The following is a 19,591-nucleotide window of genomic DNA, read 5'->3' as shown; positions in this document are numbered from 1 at the left end:
GGGACAAAGCCTTAAGACATGATTAAGAGAGCCAGGCGTGGTGGTGCACACCTGTAATAGCAGTGCCTTGGAGGCTGAGGCAGGAAGATCGCAAATTAGAGGCCAGCCTCAGCAACTTAGCAAAACCCTGTCTCAAAATAAAAATTAAAAAAAAAAAAAAAAACAGGGATGTAGCTCCACCGAGTGCCCTGGGTTCAATTCCAAGTACCAAAAAAAAAATAAGTACAAGTTGTTGTTGCTGAGCTGGGCATGGTGGCATGCACCTGTAGTCCCAGCTACTGAGTAGGCTGAGGTGGGAGGGTCACTTGAGCCCAAGAGTTCAAGGCCAGACTGGGTAATATACATCTCTAAAAAAGCAGAATTAGTCTTCTCCATGAAGGTGGAACCAAAAGTGTCCCCTAAGAACCAGGAGGAATCCAAGCTCTAGACCTGAACAGAAGGTACCAATCCACATGTGCTGGAAGCCAAGAAACGGATGACAGTCCTGGGTACCTTCTCTTCTACAGCACCTCATTTCCTGCCCAGGCTTCCCAGCACCCCCTATCCACTGATTGGGACCTACAGTTTCATGTTTAGAAAGGCCCATCACACCCTTGGCAACCTCCTCTCACCTCCTCTGGACAGTGTAACCCAACTACAGACAATAGCTACATGGACAGGAAAAATGTCAGTGCTCCAACTGAAGAGAGGGGAGTGGAATAGGGGTGTGATGTGATTTCATGCAAACAAAGCATAACCCCTGGGGGGAAAAATCCTGCAGCTGGAGAATGAACATCAAATATAGTCCCTGGGTCCTTCTTAGTCTATCACCAAGATTTCCTGGGGCATCTTTAGTCATCAAAGTAGGTAGCTGAAGCCTCTATTAGGAACAAAGCTCCCGATGGGACTCCTGACAGCAATGTCCTTCTCTTAAGGGATGCATCATACACCCACCCTCACCCCACCTGAGTACAGCCCTGGGCCAGAAAGGTGAGGTTGGGTGCAGCCTCTATGACTGGGTGAGGCAGCCCAGCTGTCAGAACTGACAAGTGCCAACCACAACACAAACACAACCTGCAGCAGCCTAGAGAGGCAGGCATCACACTAGAGTTCCCAAAGACAGGAAATGGGGATCCCTAATCCCCAAGCACAGTCTAGGGGTTCAAGGTGAACTGCTCCCACATTTTCCAAAATGGAGCTGCAGAAGGAGAGAGCTGCCCTGCCAGAGGGAGAGGAGTGATCAAGCTGCTGAAAGCAGATATGGTGGGTGGCATTAGGAGAGACCCCTGTGGCAGTGGGTGCTGAGCTGTTCCCTTTGAACCCTAGCACCTACCGGCCTCCTCAGACTTGATCCACATGGGCACAACCTGGAATTTGCTCTCGGAGGCCACAGACCAACTTTCTACAGCGAATAAGGTGCTCAGAGCAAAGAGCAGGTGAGATGGAAGGAGAATGGGGTCTTCGACAGGGCGCCCCAGGAGGGTAAAGAACTGAAACGCTGGGAGATGGGAGGGGGTTGGTCCATGCAGACCATCAGCGCCTAGGGGCTAACCAGAAGCACTCCGGGTCCCTAGTCGCCCCACCTCCCGGGCTCCGCGGGAGGGAAGGGGAAGACACTGCACCGCAAGTAGCAGAATTGCGGGACTAGGTGGTACGGCCCTACCTGCAGTTCCTGAAATTCTCCCTCCAGCTCGTGCCACTCGCGCTCGCAACACTCCAGCTGCCCCGACATGGTGCAATGATGCAAGGCGGTGGCGGCCTAGGCTGCTCCCGCAGTGTTACCCCGCCACCACCAACACCCCACGCCCGCCCGCCAGCCGGCCGCCTTCAGAAGCACCAGCTGTTCCTGCGCAGCCAGAGCCACGCGCACACCTGACGTCACGGTCCCCGCCCCGGCGCCCGCCCCACCCCCTCGCCTGAGAGGCTGGGCTCCGCGCGTGCGCACACGCCTCTCAGCGCCGTACTGCGCTCAGAGTGCCCGCCCGGTACTAAGTCGTTTTCCTGGGTTTAGCTGCGTCTGCCGCTGCCCACTTGGGAGTATCTCGGCGCCTCCAGGATCCCTCTCTTCTCGGACGGGCTGGCTGAGAAGTTTTGCTTTTACAGAGATAATGTTACTTAAGTTGTGATTTGGGAAGCGTGGCTGGTGGGGGTTAAAAAGATTTGGGGAGAGATGAAAGTTCACTACTACCACCAGTACCCTTTAACATTGCTAACCTGGCCCATGGCCAGTGCCCTGGAATGCAAGTTGACATTGACCATGTAGCAAGGTTGGGGACAGGGCAGGGAAGCCTGTCATTTCGTATTATTATTTATTGCAACCTATACATTCTAGATTCCTGCCCTCTAAGACACTGGGTGACTCTTAACAGCTTTTCTGTCACTAGCTGATTGACACAACATCCTCCTAACTAATTTAATCCAGTTACATTCCCTCCTCTGCAAAGTTACAAGATCTGTCCCAACCTGGCTTTTCAGTCCCGTCTCCTACCTTGATGACAGATCTTGCTCTCCAGCTATTGTTTTTTGTCCTCCTGGCCTTGCATGGAATGCTCTTCCCTCTAAATCCTCATATGGTTCCCTCTTTCTCATGACCAGAGTCTCAGTTCAGTTGAAACCTGTATTAGTTTCTTAGGGCTGTGGTAACTACAAACTGGATGATTTAAGTACCACAAACTAGGTGGCCTACACCATAGAAATGTATTTCTCTCATGTGTATTTCAGGCTGAAAGTCTGAAATCAAGGTGTCAGCTGGGCCTTGCTTCCTCTGAGTCTCTGGGAAGAATCTTTCCTTGTTTATGGTGGTGGCTTTCCATCCTAGGTGTGCCTTGGCTTGTAGCTTCACCACTCCAATTTCAGATCTGTGTCAGATGGCCTTTGGTGTGTCCTCCCCTGTTATCTATTCTAGTATGTCATCTCACTAATTACATCTGCAAAGACTCCATTTCTAAATAAGGTCACATTCTGAGGTTAGAATTATCACCTCTGAGCAAAGACCCTCCATAAACCACCAGAAGTTCACACTTCCCCCCAAGTCACTTGATATATTGCCTGCTTTATTTCCTTCATGCAAGTTAACCATTATATGAAGTGTTTTGGTTCCCAAATCTGTTGTATATCTCCTGTTTTCGTGAATAATCTCCATGCAATCTCAGGGAACTCATTTTTGTCTTGGTTGTCATTGAATTTCCAGTTTCAGCCATTGTAGACACTCAATTAATATTTGTTGAGTGAATGGAAGGAATGAACTTTAAAGATCACCCACCATAGGCTCACAATGCTACCAGGTGTGGTGGTGCAAGCCTGTAATCCCAGCAATTCAAGAGGCCGGGACAGGAGGATTGCAAATTCAAGACCAGTCTCTGCAATTTAGCAAGGCCCTATCTCAAAATAAAAAATAAAAAAGGACTGGGGATGTTGCTCAGTGGGTAGGCCCCTCTGAGTTTAATCCTAGTATCAAAAAAGAAAAAGGGGGGGGAGGGGAGGTGGAGGAAAAAGAAAGACTCACAATGTTTTGGATTTCTAGATGCCTCCAAGAATGAGAAAAAAATGTACATATGAACCACGTGTGATGGCGCACACTTATAATCCCAGCAGCTCAGGAGGCTGAGACAGGAGGATCATGAGTTCAAAGCCAAAGTGATGTGCTAAGCAACTCAATGAGACTCTGTCTCTAAATAAAATACAAAATAGGGCCAGGGATGTGGCTCAGTGATAGAGTGCCACTGAGTTCAATCCCTAGTACTGCCCAAAAAAAGCACATATGCACACATATGCACACGAAACCTTATTGAGCCTAAAAAGGGATGCAATCTTCCTAAGATCTAACCAGTGGCACACACCTGTAATCCTAGCAGCTCAGGGGGCTGAGGCAAGAGGATCACAATTTCAAAGCCACCCTCAGCAATTTATCAAGGCCCTAAGCAATTTAGGAAGACCCTGTCTCAAGATAAAGTATAAAAAGGGCTGGGGATGTGGCTCAATGGTTTAGCACCCATGGATTCATTCCCTGGTACAAAAAAATAATAAATAATTTTAAATTACGGTTCTAATATGTGACTCCCAAACAAGTAATATATCAATTAATAAATCAAACATCCCCAAGCTCATTGGTGGGATATGGGCAATCATATTCAGAAACTGTTTATTGTATTGCAAGTGAGTGTCAGACCCTAGGGTGGGTAGTGCATAAAGGTCAGGAAGTTTGGTTGCTGTCTTTCCATAAGTACTTTCCAGGATCCAATGCTGGAATGAAAAACCTGAGCTAGGTACAGTGAACATAAGTAATCCCAGCCAGTCAGGAGGCTGAGACAGGATGATCCCAAATTTGGGGTCATCCTGGGCTAGACCCTGTCTCAAAACAAAACAAAAAAATGGCTGGGGTTATAGCTCAGTGGTAAAGCACCCCTAGTTTTCAATCCCCAGTACTAGAAAGAAAGAGAGAGAGAAACTGAAGAGAAACAATCCCTCATTTATCTATTCTAAAAATATTTACTGTGGCTGTCACTGTTCCAGGCTTTGGGGGTAGAGCAACTAACAAAACAAGACAAAAACTTCTGTCCTCATAGAGTTTAGATTCTAGAAAGTCTAAAAATCCAACCTAAAGCATTTATGGGCTTTTTTTTGTTTTTGTTTTTGTAGTGAAAAGGATTGAACCCACAGCCTCAGGAATACTAGGCAAATGCTCTACCTCAGAGCTACATCCTCAGTGCTGTGTTTTGTTTTGTCTTTATAGAGAAAACTTCAGACATACCCAGAAGCAGAAAGAACAGCGCCCAACACTCAGTTTCAACACATCAACTGATAGCCAATCTTATATTATCTACATCTCTACCCATTTGTTTGCTTTTTGTATTATTTTCAAGTAAATTTCAGACATCATATTCGAAGAATTACTTCTTGTAAGATTTAGTGAAGCAAAGTTTATATATAATAAAATTCACTCTTTTTGATGTACAGTTGCATGAGTTTTGATAAATAGTTATGTATGTGATCACATACCAAAAAAGGACAGTTCCTAGTGTTCACTTCCTAGTGGTCTTCTAGTTCGTTAATCTTTTCTTCTAAAAACGTCTAATCCACCATTAATTCTATCCCAACTAGAAGTTATACTTGGATCTTTTTTATATCTTCTATACCACTACTTGACCTTGTAAATATGTGAAACCCAGTAACTATTTTAAATTCCTTGTCTAATTTTAACATCTATGGGTTTTGTTTGTTTTTGTTGTTTTTCTGTTTTTGTTTGTTTGTTTTGGTACTGGGGATTGAGCTCAGGGGCACTCAACCACTGAGCCACATCCCCAGCCCAATTTTTGTATTTTATTTATAAACAGGGTCTCACTGAGTTGCTTAGTGCCTCATCCTTGCTGAAATTGGCTTTTAACTCACGATCCTCCTATCTCAGCCTCCTGAGCTGCTGGGATTACAGGTGTGCACCACCATGCCTGGCAATCTGTGTGATTTTGATTAATCTATTTTTCTCTTGAAAAAATGTCTGGTTATTATTGACTGTATGTCAGACACTGTGGAATCTGTGAATGTTCCTTTTCAGGTATTTCCTCTCTCCTTTTTATTCTTCTCCCTCCTCTTCATCCTTTCCTTTCCTTTCTCCTTCCTTCCTCATCCTTCCTTTCTTCTGTTGTATTTTGGAATTTCTAAACATATTCTGTTTGGGGTTTTGTTTTGGTACTGGGAATCGAACCTAGGGGCACTTTACCACTGAGCTACATCTCCAGTTCCCAGTTTTGGTTTCTGGGTTTTGTTGTTGTTGTTTTGGTGGGGTGGGATACCAGGGGTACTTAACCACTAGTTACATTCCTAGTCCTTTTTTTTTTTTTCTTTTTCTTTTATATATTTATTTTTTAGTTGTAGTTGGACACAATACCTTTATTTAATTTACTTTTTATGTGGTGCTGAGGATCGAACCCAGGGCCTCACACGCACTAGGTGGGTGCTCTACTGCTGAGCCCCAGCCCCAACCCCCTTTTTGTTTCTTGAGACAAGGGCTTGCTGAATAGCCAAGTCTGGACTCAAACTTGTGATCCTTCTGCCTCAGCCTCCCAAGTAGCTAAAAATGGGCTGATACAGGAGCACGTGCCTATAATCCCAGGTTTAGGAGACTGAGCAGGAAGATTGTAAGTCCCAAGAAACTGGCTTACAGGTGTGTGTCACCACCCATACGTCTTGTTTTAACATTTAAGTGCAACCCAAACAGTGCCTAGTTAAGAGCTAATTTTTCCCCACTACTGAGGTAAGAAAGATGTCCCATGAATCATAAAGTTTTCCAGGCTGCCTGCTGTACAAGCACTCTCCTTGATGTGCATAAGTATCACACAGTTATACCTCTACCCTTTTCAGATTTTTTTTTTTTTTTTTTTTTTTTCTGGCCTGGATCACTGCTCTCACTTGAAGGAGACAGACAGTATTCAGCTGACTGCTGGTGGGGAGCTCACTGCAGACCTCGGGAATTATATGAGTACAGCTGTCTCCTCTCTAGAACTCCAGACTCCTTGGTCCTCCCAGACTCTCAGCCCTGTCTTCTCAATTCAGGGCCTCTGCCAGATTCCACCTGGAATCCCCCACTCTTGCCTATAGCCTGGAAATTCTCAAGACAGGAAGCTGGGGCAATTGTAGGGCTAAATCCATTTGTTTCCTGTCTCTCAGGGATCACTGTCCTTCATTTTTTTTTTTTTAAAGAGAGAGTGAGAGAGGAAAGAGAGAGAGAGAGAGAGAGAGAATTTTTTAATATTTATTTTTTAGTTATCGGCGGACACAACATCTTTGTTTGTATGTGGTGGTGAGAATTGAACCCGGGCCGCAGGCATGCCAGGCGATCGCGCTACCGCTTGAGCCACATCCCCAGCCCCAACTGTCCTTCATTGACTGATGTCCATTGTCTGTTTGGGGAATTTTTTCCAGTAAGAAAGTAAATCTGGTTCCTGATACTACATATTGGTCAGCATAAAGCATTTGCCATTCATCCATGCTCTTGTCTATATTAGCCATTCATTCCTTTTTTCTTCTCTTTCTTTTCTTCTTTTTTTTTCCTGAGCACAATTTCATTATGTGCGTATGTCACAATTTGTTTAATGGCCAAGTTTGGGTTGATTTTTTTTTTCTAAGATATTTATTTTCTAGTTGTAGTTGGACACAATACCTTTGTTTTATTTATTTGTTTTTATGTGGTGCTAAGGATCGAACCCAGGGCCTCACATGCACTAGGCGAGCACTCTACCGCTGAGCCACAACCCCAGCTGCTGGGTTGATTTTTAATAAAGTTGCTATAAATATTTATGTAAGAGTTTCTAAATTAAAAAAAAGATTTTATATAAAAATCTAGACATTCTTTTTTATTGTTGTTGTTACTGGGGATTGAATCCAGAGGCACTCTACCACTGAGCCACACTGCCAGACCTTTTTATTTTTAATTTTGAGAAAGGGTCTTGCTAAGCTGGTTACCTTGCTAAATTATTGAGGCTGGCCTCAAACTTACAATCCTCCTGCCAGAGTCTCCCGAGTAGCTGGAATTATAGACATGCACCATCACTTTGGGTTTATTCAGTCTCTTTTGATAAATTGAAAGATGTGATCACACTGGCCTCATACTCCTGCATGGCAATTGGCTTAGAAGGGAGTAACAGATGCCCCTTCACACAAGGCCTGTCATTTGCCATCATCCCCACTGAGCTCTATTGCTTGACCCAACCTACTCCATGTATTCATGTTATCTGCTGGCCTCTGGAGATAAATGAATTAGAGATTCCTGAAGATATTGAACTAATATGTCATGAAGATTCCAAAAACTAGTTACATCACTGGAATACCAGGAAGCAGAAAATGATTTACTTAATTGGAATTAACAGAATCAAAAAAAAAAACACAGTGTTCTAAAGGATGAATAAAATGTTACTCCACAGAAGACTTGGGAAGATGCCCCTTTGCCTCCGCTTGCAGCTGCACATTCTGAGCAGGTCCTTTGGCTACAAACTGCCCCTGGGAGTAGAGGCTGACCTTGTCCCCCAGAGAGAGATCTAGAAATATGCCACCTCATGGGGCAGGCTAGTCAGCAGGTCAGGTTGCAAACCTGAGGGACTGTTTTCTCTGTGGGATCAGAACTCCATGTGCCACTATCCATGAGCCCTTGATATAGATAGCACAGGCTGGACACTCCCATCAAATTAACTTCCGAAGGTGCCAGCAGTATCAAGTCTTACCTGGCTGCTGCCCTGGCTGGGTTCCTGTCCCAGGCACTTTCAGACTTACTCATAAATAACCTGGGGCTGAATCTGACTCTTCTTAGGGACTTTGATTATGATGAGTGAGAAAGTATGTAGTAAGACGATCCTCCTCCACCCCTTGCCCACACTACCAAGGGAATTCTCATGTATTTGTTACTGGTTTCTTTTGTCTGGTTTTGTTTTGTTTTGCAGTGCTGGGGATTAAACCCACAGTACATGCTAGTCAAGTGCTTTACCACTTAGTAATACTGCCAGTAAATTTTAATTTTTTAATTTTTAGACAGGGTTTCACTAGTTTCCCAGACTGGCCTCAAACTTTTGATCCTCATGCCTCAGCCTCCTGAGTCTCTGGAATTGCAATAATGCGCCACTAAGCCACTTTGTTCTTTCTTTTTTTCAGTGCTGGGAGTTGAACCCAAGGCCTCACAAGCCTAGGGAAACTATCACTGAGCTACATTCCCAGTCCCCCTATTTGTTCTTATAAGGCACTCCACTTAGGGACCACCAGGCTGAGGACTTAGCAACTGCAGAGAGTCACAAGTAGCACACATAGCAGTATGCAGGTGTCCAGGATGGCAGGGCACACCTGTAAGTAAACCCATTAGCTTGGGAAACTGAGGTACGAGGATTACAGTTCAAAACCAGCGTCCGAAACTTTGTGAGACCTTGTCTCAAAAAGAAAAGAAAGAAATAAAAAAGGTTGCATAGTGATATGTGCTGTGCTCCTCTATATACTTTAACTATTAGATTAACTATTCATGACAATCTTATATGGAAGGACCATAATTATTCACAGCACAGACATTCACTGATTTACAGCAGGGTTACATCCTAATAAACACCTCATAGGGTGAAAACAACTTTAAGTCCAAAATGCATTTAATACACCTAATCTACCAATCATTACAGTGTAGCAACATAGCACACTGTAGCATGTCGGCTGTTTCCCACTGAATGCATATTGCTTTCCCTCCACCAGAGAGTCAAAAAATCTAAAGCCTAACCATAATTAGTGGGGGACTATCTGTACTCTTAAAGCAAAATTTCTCCAACTTATTATTATTACTGTTGTTCCTGAGAGGTTGAACCCAGGATTACAGATGTATGCCAGTGCACACCAGGTTTCATTTCTCCAACTTTGTTTTTTTTTTTTTTTTTTATACCAGGGATTGAACTAAGAGGCACTTGACAACTAAGCCCCACATCCCCAGCCCTATTTCGTATTTTATTTAGAGACAGGGTCACTGAGTTGCTTAGCGCCTCAGTTTTTGCTGAGGCTACCTTTAAACTCATGATCCTCCTGCCTCAGCATCCCAAGCTGCTGGGATTAGGGCACCAGCATGCCAGGTTGATTTCTCCTTTTTTTTTTTTTTTCGTGGGATCAAACCCAGGGCCTAGTAGTGCATGTGAGATGATCACTTGACCAACTGAGCTATATCCCCAGCCCAATTTCTCCAACTTTTAAGGTGCCCATAAGCCACCTCCTGGGGATGTTATTAGAATATAGATTCTGACTCATTACTGATGGTGCAGGCCTATAATATCAGCCACTAGGGAGGCTGAGAAAGAAGGATATTTTGGAGACTGACCTAGGCAATTTAGTAAGACCATATCTCAAAAAAGGTGGGGGGGCAGGGATGAGGATGAAACCCAGTGGTACAGTGATAACGTGCCCCTGAGTTCAATCCCCAGTACCACAAAATACAGATTCTGATTCAGAAGATTCTAGGAGAAGCCCAAGATCCTATAATTCTATAAACTTCCAGACAATGCTGCAGACCAAGCTATAACTAGGTAAAGGAAATTACCCAAGATCACCCAACTACAAATAGCTAAATTAACTTATACGTGGCTAAAAATACTTAGTGCCAATTCTTTAAAAAAAAAAAAAAAAGTACACCTGTCCAAGGCAAAGTTGAAATTCCAGGGACTTTCTGGAAATGTAGCTCTGTGGTAGAGGATTTACCCAGCATGTATAAGACCCTGGGTTCAATCCCCAGTACTGCCAAAAGAAAAAAAGAAAAAAAAAAAAATACAGAGACTTTTCCTTCATCTTCTTTCCACAAATGTTCTTGTTCAAAATAGTCCACAAGATTATAACAAGCAATTTATGTAAAGATAATAGCAGCACTTTTCAGATCAGCCACAAACTGAAATCATCCCAAATGCCCAGCTCTAGGGAAATGGTTGAGTAAGCTTTACCTGTATGGTTTGCCTGTATCATGTAATACTATATGGCTATTAAACTGATAATTATGGGAACTAAATGGATACCTATAAACGAATATATTAAATCACATTTGGGCCAGGTGCAGTGGCACATGACTATAATCTGAGTAACTCAATAATTCCATTCTTAGATGTATAACCAAGACAAATCAGAACATAGGTCCACAAAAACTTGTGCATGAATATTTGTAGCAGTACTACTCATAATAGCCAAAAAGTAGAAAAAAAACAAATTTCCATCAACTGATGAATAGATTAAAAAGTGAAATGGGATATTATTCAGTGATGAATGAAACATGCTAGCCTACAGAGTTCATGCTAGAATACCATTTCAAAAACAATGACTCATCCAACAAATAATAATAACAATAGTAGAATGTTTAAGTCTAGTGAACTTTTTTTGGGGTGGGTAGGTGGGTTTTGTTGTTCTTGGGTTTTTTGTTTTTTGTTTTGTTTGTTTGGTTGTTGTTTTTTGTTTTTTTTTTTTTGTTTTTTTTTTTTGGTACCAGAGATTGAATCCAGGGTCACTTAACTACTGAGCTTCATCCCCAGCCCTTTTTTGTATTTATTTAGAGACAGGGTCTCAATGAATTGCTTAAGGCCTCGCTAAATTTTTGAAGCTTGCTTTGAATTCGATATTTTCCTGCCTCAGCCTCCTGAGCTGCTGGGATTACAAGCATGCACCACTGCACCTGGCCTTGTTTTGTATTTTTAAGAGACCTAGTCTCCTTGTATTTCCCAGGCTGATCTTGAATTCAAGGGTTCAAGAAATCCTCCTAACAATCTCCTGAGTAGTTGGAACTATAGGCACATAACATGGTGACCAGCTACTATAACTATATATTTTTTAAAATAGTTTTTTAGGGCTGAGGTTGTGGCTCAGTGGTAGAGTGCTCGCCTAGCATGTGCAAGGCCCTGGGTTTGATCCTCAGCACCACATAAATAAATAAATAAATAAAGTTTTTTAAAAAATAGTTTTTTTAGTTGTAGATGAGCACCTTTATTTTATTTATTTATTTTTATGTGTGGTCCTAAGGATCGAACCTAGTGTCTCACATGTATGAGGCAAGTACTCTGCCACTAAGCCACAATCCCAGCCCCAACTATGTATTTTAATGCTTAAATTGTTAGAGACTTGGCTACTGAGAAAAAGTCCCATCTTGCTTTGAATATTTCCATATTCTTTTTTTTTTTTTTTTTTAGAGAGAGAATTTTTTAATATTTATTTTTTAGTTCTCTGCGGACACAACATCTTTGTTTGTATGTGGTGCTGAGGATCGAACCCAGGCCACACGCATGCCAGACGAGTGCGCTACCGCTTGAGCCACATCCCCAGCCCCTCCATATTCTTTTTTTAAAATTTTTTTAGGGGCTGGGAATGTGTCTCAAGCAGTAGCACGCTCGCCTGGCATGCATGTGGCCTGGGTTCGATCCTCAGCACCACATACAAACAAAGATGTTGTGTCCCCCGAGAACTAAAAAATAAATAATAAAAAAAACTACAGATCAGTTTTTTTTTAAAAAAATTTAGTTGTAGTTGGACACAATGCCTTTATTTTATTTATTTTTATGTGGTGCTGAGGATCAAACCCAGCACCTCGCACATGCTAGACAAGTGCTCTACCACTGAGTTACAACTCCAGCCCCAGTATTTCCATATTCTTTGGCAAAGATGTTTCATCATGATGTGATATCATTAGTCTCAGGCTCTTTCAGATAATGGATCTAGGGACTCTCTGTATTATGTGTACATGTATGTACATGTGTGTAATGTGCATGTGTGTACATGCACACATGCATGTATGTGTATATATACATTTATACCTTTATAACTATATTTATCCACAGATTTAGAAAACTAAACCAATATTCAATTCATATGGTTCATTCTAGTTTCCTTCCTATTCCATATTTGCTACTTTCTCCAACAGGATTGGAAAAGTACATTATGCATAGAATATTTACTCATCTAATCACAACTTCTGATATGCAGTCCATCTTCCATTACCACCACCATCCTCTCCCCAATGAAGATACCTTGTCTGCCTCAAATGAATATCTCTTTTTATTTTGGCAGTATTGTGGACTGAACCCAGGACCTTGCATGTTAGGCAAGCAATCTACCACTAAGCCACATTATCAGCACCAAATAAATGGTTTGTTTTGTTTTGGTTTGGTTTGGTTTTGGTACTAGGGATTGAACTCAGGGGCGCTTTGTCACTATCTCCAGCCCTTTTTATTTTGAAACAAGTTTGCTAAATTGCTTAGGGCCTCTCCAAGTTGCTGAGACTGGCTTTGAACTTGAAATCCTCCTGTCTCAGCCACCTGAGTTGCTGGGATTACAAGTGTGCACCACCATGCCTGGCTCCAAATAAATGTATATTAATGAAAGTTATGATGAGAATGATAATCCCTCTTTTAGCTTTGTGTCCAAATTTAAATGTCTTTTTACTATTATGAAAACTCCCTCAAACTCCAAAGGCCATTATCAACCAGATATGAAATGAAGGAAGTGCTTGATAAAAGTTTAGAAATTGAATCCTTCCTAATTCATCTCAAAAGCCATAGAATATTTTGAGGGACAAATTTATAAGAAGAAACCTTCGCTGTTCTCATCTGCTGTAGACACAAAAATTCCAGTATCCTCCCAAACCCATTATTTTGAAGAAACAATCAAGCAGAAGCAGAAAAAAAAAAAAAAAAGTATCTGTTTTTATCTTTTGTTTGATGCATTTGAAGAATTAAGTCTAATGGGTCTTCAATTAAGCCACATTTATTATTTTGTATAATGGCAGATATGGCTAGGAATTTCACAAGAAACATTTTCTAGTGACCAAGTAAATGTTGGCTGCTTTTTGTTTTTGTTTTGGTTTGCTTTTTGGTTTGCAAGATTAACTACTGTTTCATTGCACCACCTGCTGGCAACTTCTTGAAATTTCTTTTCCCTCCAACAAAAGGAAACAAATACTCTTTTCCCCTTGCCAGAAAAAGCACAGAAAAAACAACTAATATGCTTGGGTGGTGAAAAAAATTCAAGTTAACTTATCCTTAATAAAACAAAACATTTGCCTTCCAAAATTTCAACAATGAGATCATAAAACATGCATATAGAAAAGTGTATACAATTTGTATGTATGGGTTAGGCAATAATTACAAAGTAACTCTGTACTCTGTACTATAACCCAGGTAAGGAAGAAAGCATTGTTCCCATGAGCCTGACTCCCTCCCTCCCCATAAGGTAGATTCTATTCTGATTTGGGGGAAAACCATTTGAGTATGTATTACTTTTACAACTAGAAAACACTAAAGTATTAATTTTAAAAACTAATATAGCCAGGTACAATGGCACACACCTGTAATCTCAACCATTCAGGAGACTGAGGCAGGAGGATCCCAAGTCTGAGGCCAGCCTCTGCAACTAAGTTAGACCCTGTCTCAAAATAAAAAATAAAAAAGAGCTGGTGCTGAAGCTCAATCATAGAGTGCCTTTGGGTTAAATCCCCAGCATTGAAAAAATAAATTAATAGGCCAGGCATGGTAGCGCATACTTGTAATTCCATAAGTTCTAGGGGCTGAGGCAGGAAGATCCCAAGTTTACAGCCAGCCTCAGCAACAGCAAGGTGCTAAGCAACTCAGTGAGACCCTGTCTCTAAATAAAATACAAAATAGGGCTAGGGATGTGGCTCAGTGGTTGAGTGCCCCCTGAGTTCAACCCCCAGACAAAAATAAATAAATAAATTGTACCACAACTATTTAATTTGGAAATTTACATGGTTATTCATGAATTTAACCAATATATACTGAGTTCAATATCATTATTTATTAGGGAAATACAAACCAAATCATAGTGAGTTACTATTTCACACCTACTAGGATGTCTAAAGTTGAAAAGAAAAACAATCACAAATATCAAAGATGTAGAAAAATTGAGATCCATATATATTACTGATTGGAATGTAAACTAGTACAGCCACTTTGGAACACTGTTTGGCAGTTCTTCAAAATGTGAAACAGAATCTTCCATATGACCCTTCAATTCCACTCTTAGGTAAATACCAAAAGAAATAAAAGCATATATCCACCCAAAAAATTGGACATAAATGCTTGGAGAGGCATTATCCATATTAGCCCAAAAGTAAAAACAACCCAATATTCATCAATTGATAAGTAAATAAACAAAAAGTTGTCTATCATACAATGGAATATTATTCAGCCATAAAATATAATAATGTACTAATACATACCACAATGTGGAAAAACCTTGAAAACATGAAAAATGAAAGACACTAATTACAAACATACACCATATACTATTCAATTTCTATGAAAGGTCCAGATTTGGTAAATTCAGAGATGCATAAAGCAGAGTGGCTAGTGCCAGGGGCTAGAGGAAAGAAGGTAAGAAGAATAACTGCTAATGGGTATGAGGCTTCACTTTCTAGCCTCGAAACACACACGGCACCACTGAACTACCCCCAGATCCTTTTCTTTGCAGTTTTACCACTTATAATTGCATGTCTACTTAACCTAGACTTGTTTTGTTGTTGTTGCTGTTGTTTGGAACTTTTATAAATGAAAAATCACAGGTGTGCCTTTTCACCAAGATGGCACCGAAAGCTAAGAAGGAAGCTCCTGCCCCTCCCAAAGCTGAAGCCAAAGCAAAAGCTTTGAAAGCCAAGAAAGCAGTGTTGAAGGGTGTCCACAGTCAAAAAAAGAAGATCCACACGTCACCTACCTTCCGTTGACCCAAGACATTGTGGCTCTGGAGGCAGCCCAAATATCCTCAGAAGAGCGCTCCCAGGAAAACAAGCTTGACCTCTATGCCATCATCAAATTCCCTCTGACCACTGAGTCAGCCATGAAGAAGACTGAAGACAATAGCACACTTGTATTTATTGTGGATGTCAAGGCCAATAAACACCAGATAAAACAAGCTGTAAAGAAGCTCTATGACATTGATGTGGCCAAGGTTAACACCCTGATCAGGCCTGATGGAGAGAAAAAGGTGTATGTTCGACTGGCTCCTGATTATGATGCTTTGGACGTTGCCAACAAAATTGGGATCATCTAAAAAGAGTCCAGCTGTCTAATTCTAAATATACTTTCTTTTTTCCCAACATAAACATTAAAAAAGAAAATCATAGGTGTGTACACCTTTCTTCTTGCACTCAGCATTACGGCAATTATGTCCATCTACTGCTGCATGTAACTACGAGTCATTCTTCCCACAGCTATGACTCTGTTGTGTGTAGACTACACAGTGAGACCCTCACACTCTCAGTGATAAACATTTGGGTAATTTCCAGGTTGGGATTTCCAGGAACAACGCTGCAGGGACATCCCTGTATTTTTCCCCTCTCTAACCTCTCAGGTAACACCAAACTGTGTTCACACGCCTTGAGTGAATCCAAACCTTTTGCCTCTTTGAATTACCTCTGAAAAGCATATTTCATTTTGTTGATAGTTTAAAAACAATCAAAGCAGGTCTTCCTGAAAGCTGACAGTGGGCTGGTTTTCACTGGGGAGAGAAGTCCCACTTGCCAGAAAAAAAAACACTTGAAAGACTGCAGCAAACTAAAGCCTCTTGGCTCTCCTCTGTGTTTGACAACAGAGCAAACACCACCAGGACATTTCCCACACACCTTAATGTGAACAGCAGTTAACTGTTCACAACATGCTTCCACAAACACTACTTCATTTAATCCTCATAACAATCCTGAGAGGCAAACGTGATAAATGTGTATTTATAAGATGATGAAACCAAGCATCAAAGAATAACAGCCGCCCAGATAGGTGCACTGCAATGTAGAAGCTTATAGCTAAGTTTATTTCTAATGTGTTTGCTTTGCTACTTCTTAGTTTGGGATTTGGTCATATAACTTTTTTTGGCCAAAGGTATCAAAAGCACTTGAATGACAATGCTCACTGTCTTGCTCATTTGCCATTGCGATGAGAATATTCCTGAACTATCCATTGATCCCCAAAAGGGAATGAGAGACACTTGGTACAAAGCCGTCTTTGCCAAGGCTGGCTGAGAACATCCAGCCCACAAAAGAGGAAACTAAAGGAATGTTTACTGCTGTATACACCTCACAATAAGTTACTGTTTGTTTCACAGCAAAAGCTAACTGATACAGTCTACTACATGTGAAAAGACTTTTTCTACAGTCCTTTGGAATGATACATAGAATAGTACATGAGATTTTCTTATTCATGGTTTAGATTTAGGTTTAATACCTTGAGTGATGAATGAAATCCATAGCTTTTGTTACTGTTACTGCTGCCCAGATTTCAGTAAGCCAATTAAATTTTTTTTATGTATAATTGTCACTCTCTAACCCCAAATAACTTACAAGAACAAGTCCCGCCAGTCCCTGTGCTACACATCTTTAATCCCAGCTACTCAGGAGACTGAGACAGGAGGATCACACATTGAAGTCAATGTCAGCAACTTAGTGAGACCCTGTTTCAAAAAAAGAGATTCCTAAGCCAGGATCAATGGCATGTACCTGTAATGCCTGCTACTCAAGAGGTTGAGGTAGGAGGATCCGTTGAGACAGGGAGTTCAAGGACAATCTGGGCAACATGAGACCCCATCTTAAATACAAAATAAGGGCAATGGTTGTACCTCAGTGGTAGAGCACTAGCCTTGCATGGTGAGGCACTGGGTTAAATCCTGAACCACCACATAAAAATAAATAAAATATTGTGTCCATGTACAACTAAACAAACCAAAAAGGATGGCTTTGTACCAAGTGTCTCTCATTCCCTTTGAGGGATCAATGGATAGTTCAGGAATTTTTAAATAAACCAAAAAGCCCAGAATGCATCCTTGGAGCTGGGGTACAGCTCAGTGGTAGAGCATTTGCCTAGAATATACAAGCCCTGGATCCAATCTCCAACATCAAGAAAGAAAAGAAGAAAAGGAGAATGGAGGAAAGAATGTATCCCTGAATGTATCCTGTAATTATACCAAAAATAAATGAACTCCTAACTCCAAACCTGCAAGTACTTCCCTTGACAAAGATAATACAGTAAGCTGGTGTGGTGACAGCACAACTGTGATGCCAGTGACAGGGGAGGCTCAGTAACTCAGCAAGACCCCTGTCTTAAAAATAAAAAATAAAAAGGACTGGGATGTAGCTCACTGGTAGAGTGCCCCTGGGGTTCAAAGGAGCTGCTTCTCTCTGGAAAGCACTTTGGTTAACTTAACATATGCCAATAACAGCGTTATTGGTTAGGGAAATGGTAAAAAATTACTGTGACCTATTTTTGAGACCTGTGTCTTCCTGTGGTTTACATTTCTCATTGAGGTCTTGAAACAATTCTTATCTTAAACCTGGGCCCTTATCTATTTTGATCAAGGATGTGCAGCCCAGCATGTACCATGGTTTCTGGTACTCAGTAAATACTTACTCAATGGATATATATTTACTGTATTTGTCATTTACCTATATGACACACCTGCCTGCTCTGTGTCCCAAGATAAGGGACATGCAGGAAGAGTTTTTCCAGGCTTCCTGCTGGGCTCAGTCCTTGGAAGGCACTGGCTGGAGGCTGGAAGGCAGGAAGGGAAGATGCTGGGAGTATCTCTCCATTTCTCTTTGCTTTGGACAATACTTCCAGAATCATTTTTGGCTGAGATGCCTGAGCAGGCCTGCCATCATGATAGCCTCCTCCAAGTACTCTGGCCTGACCTCTGGCTGCACTATCTCAGTATTATTGTGGTGGCTTCCTAATGTTACTAATCCCTGGATCACCTTCTACTATGCTCAGAATGTCTGTGTCCCCCAGCATGTTCAACTTCTAAACCCCAAGATAATGGTATTATGATGTGGAGTCTTTTGGAAGGTGAGAGGCAGGACTAACTACATAATTTATTGGGTAATGCAAAACAAAAGTGTGGGACCACACAGGTCACATGCCCATAAAGCAGGCTCTGCAGGGAGCAATGTATTGAATAGAGGGCTTTTAATCCATTTAAGGATTTTGTGTGTGTGTGTGTGTGTGTGAGTGTGCATGCACACGCGCAATTTATGAGTTATCTACAAAAGAGCTCATTCTTTTCACAGCATGTCCATTCTTTATTTTTTTTTTTGGTTGTTGATAGACCTTTATTTTATTTATTTATATATGGCGCTGAGAATTGAACCCCCCGTGCCTCACACATGCCAGGCAAGTGCTCTACCGCTGAGCCCTAGCCCCAGCCCAGTATATCCATTCTTGGCTGGGGACATTTCTTAGGCTCTGCCTCTTTTTGTTTGGTTGGTTTTTTGCTGCTGGGGATCAAACCCAGGGCCTTGTGCATGCAAGGCAAGCAGTCTACCACCTGAGCTATATCCTCAGCCCCGGCTCTGCCTCTTAAGGAGAAAATAGTTTAGGGAGATATCATCTACCCAAATGAGAAAAGCTTTTCTCCCATAGAATACCTGAGCGATTTCCAAACGGTACTTAAGAATCCCCATTCCTTTTCTTTCAGCTTTTTGAAATTTATAACTCATGGCCTGGATGGAGGTTTCTTGGCCCAAGAATTGGAGCGGCTTAAGACTTTCTTAAACAGTTCTCCAACTTCTCCCTATTTTACTAGGTCATCTTGGCCTAAAAAAATAACTGGGGCTGGGGCGTGGCTCAGTGGTAGAGCGCTTGCCTAGCATGAGTAAGGCACTGGGTTGATTCTCAGCACCACATAAAAATAAAATTAAAAAATAAAGATATTGTGCCCACCTATAACTAAAAAATAAATATTTTTTAAAAATCACTCTTTTCCTTCCTTCACAGCATATTCAAGAAAACAATTGGAAAGGGGTGGGGGGGGCACAGTGGCTTGCACCTGTAGTCTCTGCACTCAGGAGGCTGAAGACAAGAGCATCCCTTGAGTCCAGGAGTTTGAGACCACCCTGGACAACATAGCATGACCCCAACTCAAAACAAAACAAATCCCCCCAAAAAACTACGTGGCTTCTGACCACTTTGCTTGCATCCAAATAACTTTCTTAAGCTGGCACCTAGACCTTCCCTCCCCTTATCTAGCTCCATTGTACTTTTAGGACCTTAACTTTATATTCTTTTATGTCATCCTACCAGTCTCTGGAGTCATTGTGCACTGCCATACCTTCCTCATTCCTATACAACCACAGGGTCCTTGT

At 41.7% G+C, this 19,591-nt stretch overlaps 1 protein-coding gene and 1 pseudogene across 3 annotated transcripts in view; one reads left to right on the top strand and one right to left on the bottom strand.

Moving 5' to 3' along the window:
* Positions 1-1,807, bottom strand: part of Tmem120b (transmembrane protein 120B) — a 45,090-nt gene extending 43,283 nt beyond the window's left edge. For all 3 annotated transcript variants that reach the window (XM_076848165.1, XM_076848240.1, XM_076848318.1), the window contains exon 1: positions 1,643-1,807. In XM_076848165.1, coding sequence (XP_076704280.1) covers positions 1,643-1,711 — 69 coding nt within the window. In that variant the 5' untranslated portion in view covers positions 1,712-1,807. The remainder of the gene's footprint in view (positions 1-1,642) is intronic.
* A 13,242-nt stretch (positions 1,808-15,049) lies between these two features.
* On the top strand, positions 15,050-15,516 carry LOC143407455 (large ribosomal subunit protein uL23 pseudogene; annotated as a pseudogene).
* The last annotated feature ends 4,075 nt before the right edge of the window (positions 15,517-19,591 follow it).

The sequence above is a fragment of the Callospermophilus lateralis genome, chromosome 1, assembly GCF_048772815.1.
Source record: "Callospermophilus lateralis isolate mCalLat2 chromosome 1, mCalLat2.hap1, whole genome shotgun sequence".
NCBI lineage: Eukaryota > Metazoa > Chordata > Mammalia > Rodentia > Sciuridae > Callospermophilus > Callospermophilus lateralis.
The sequence above is the reverse complement of the archived record's forward strand: the minus strand, read 5'-3'. Positions and strand labels throughout refer to the sequence as shown.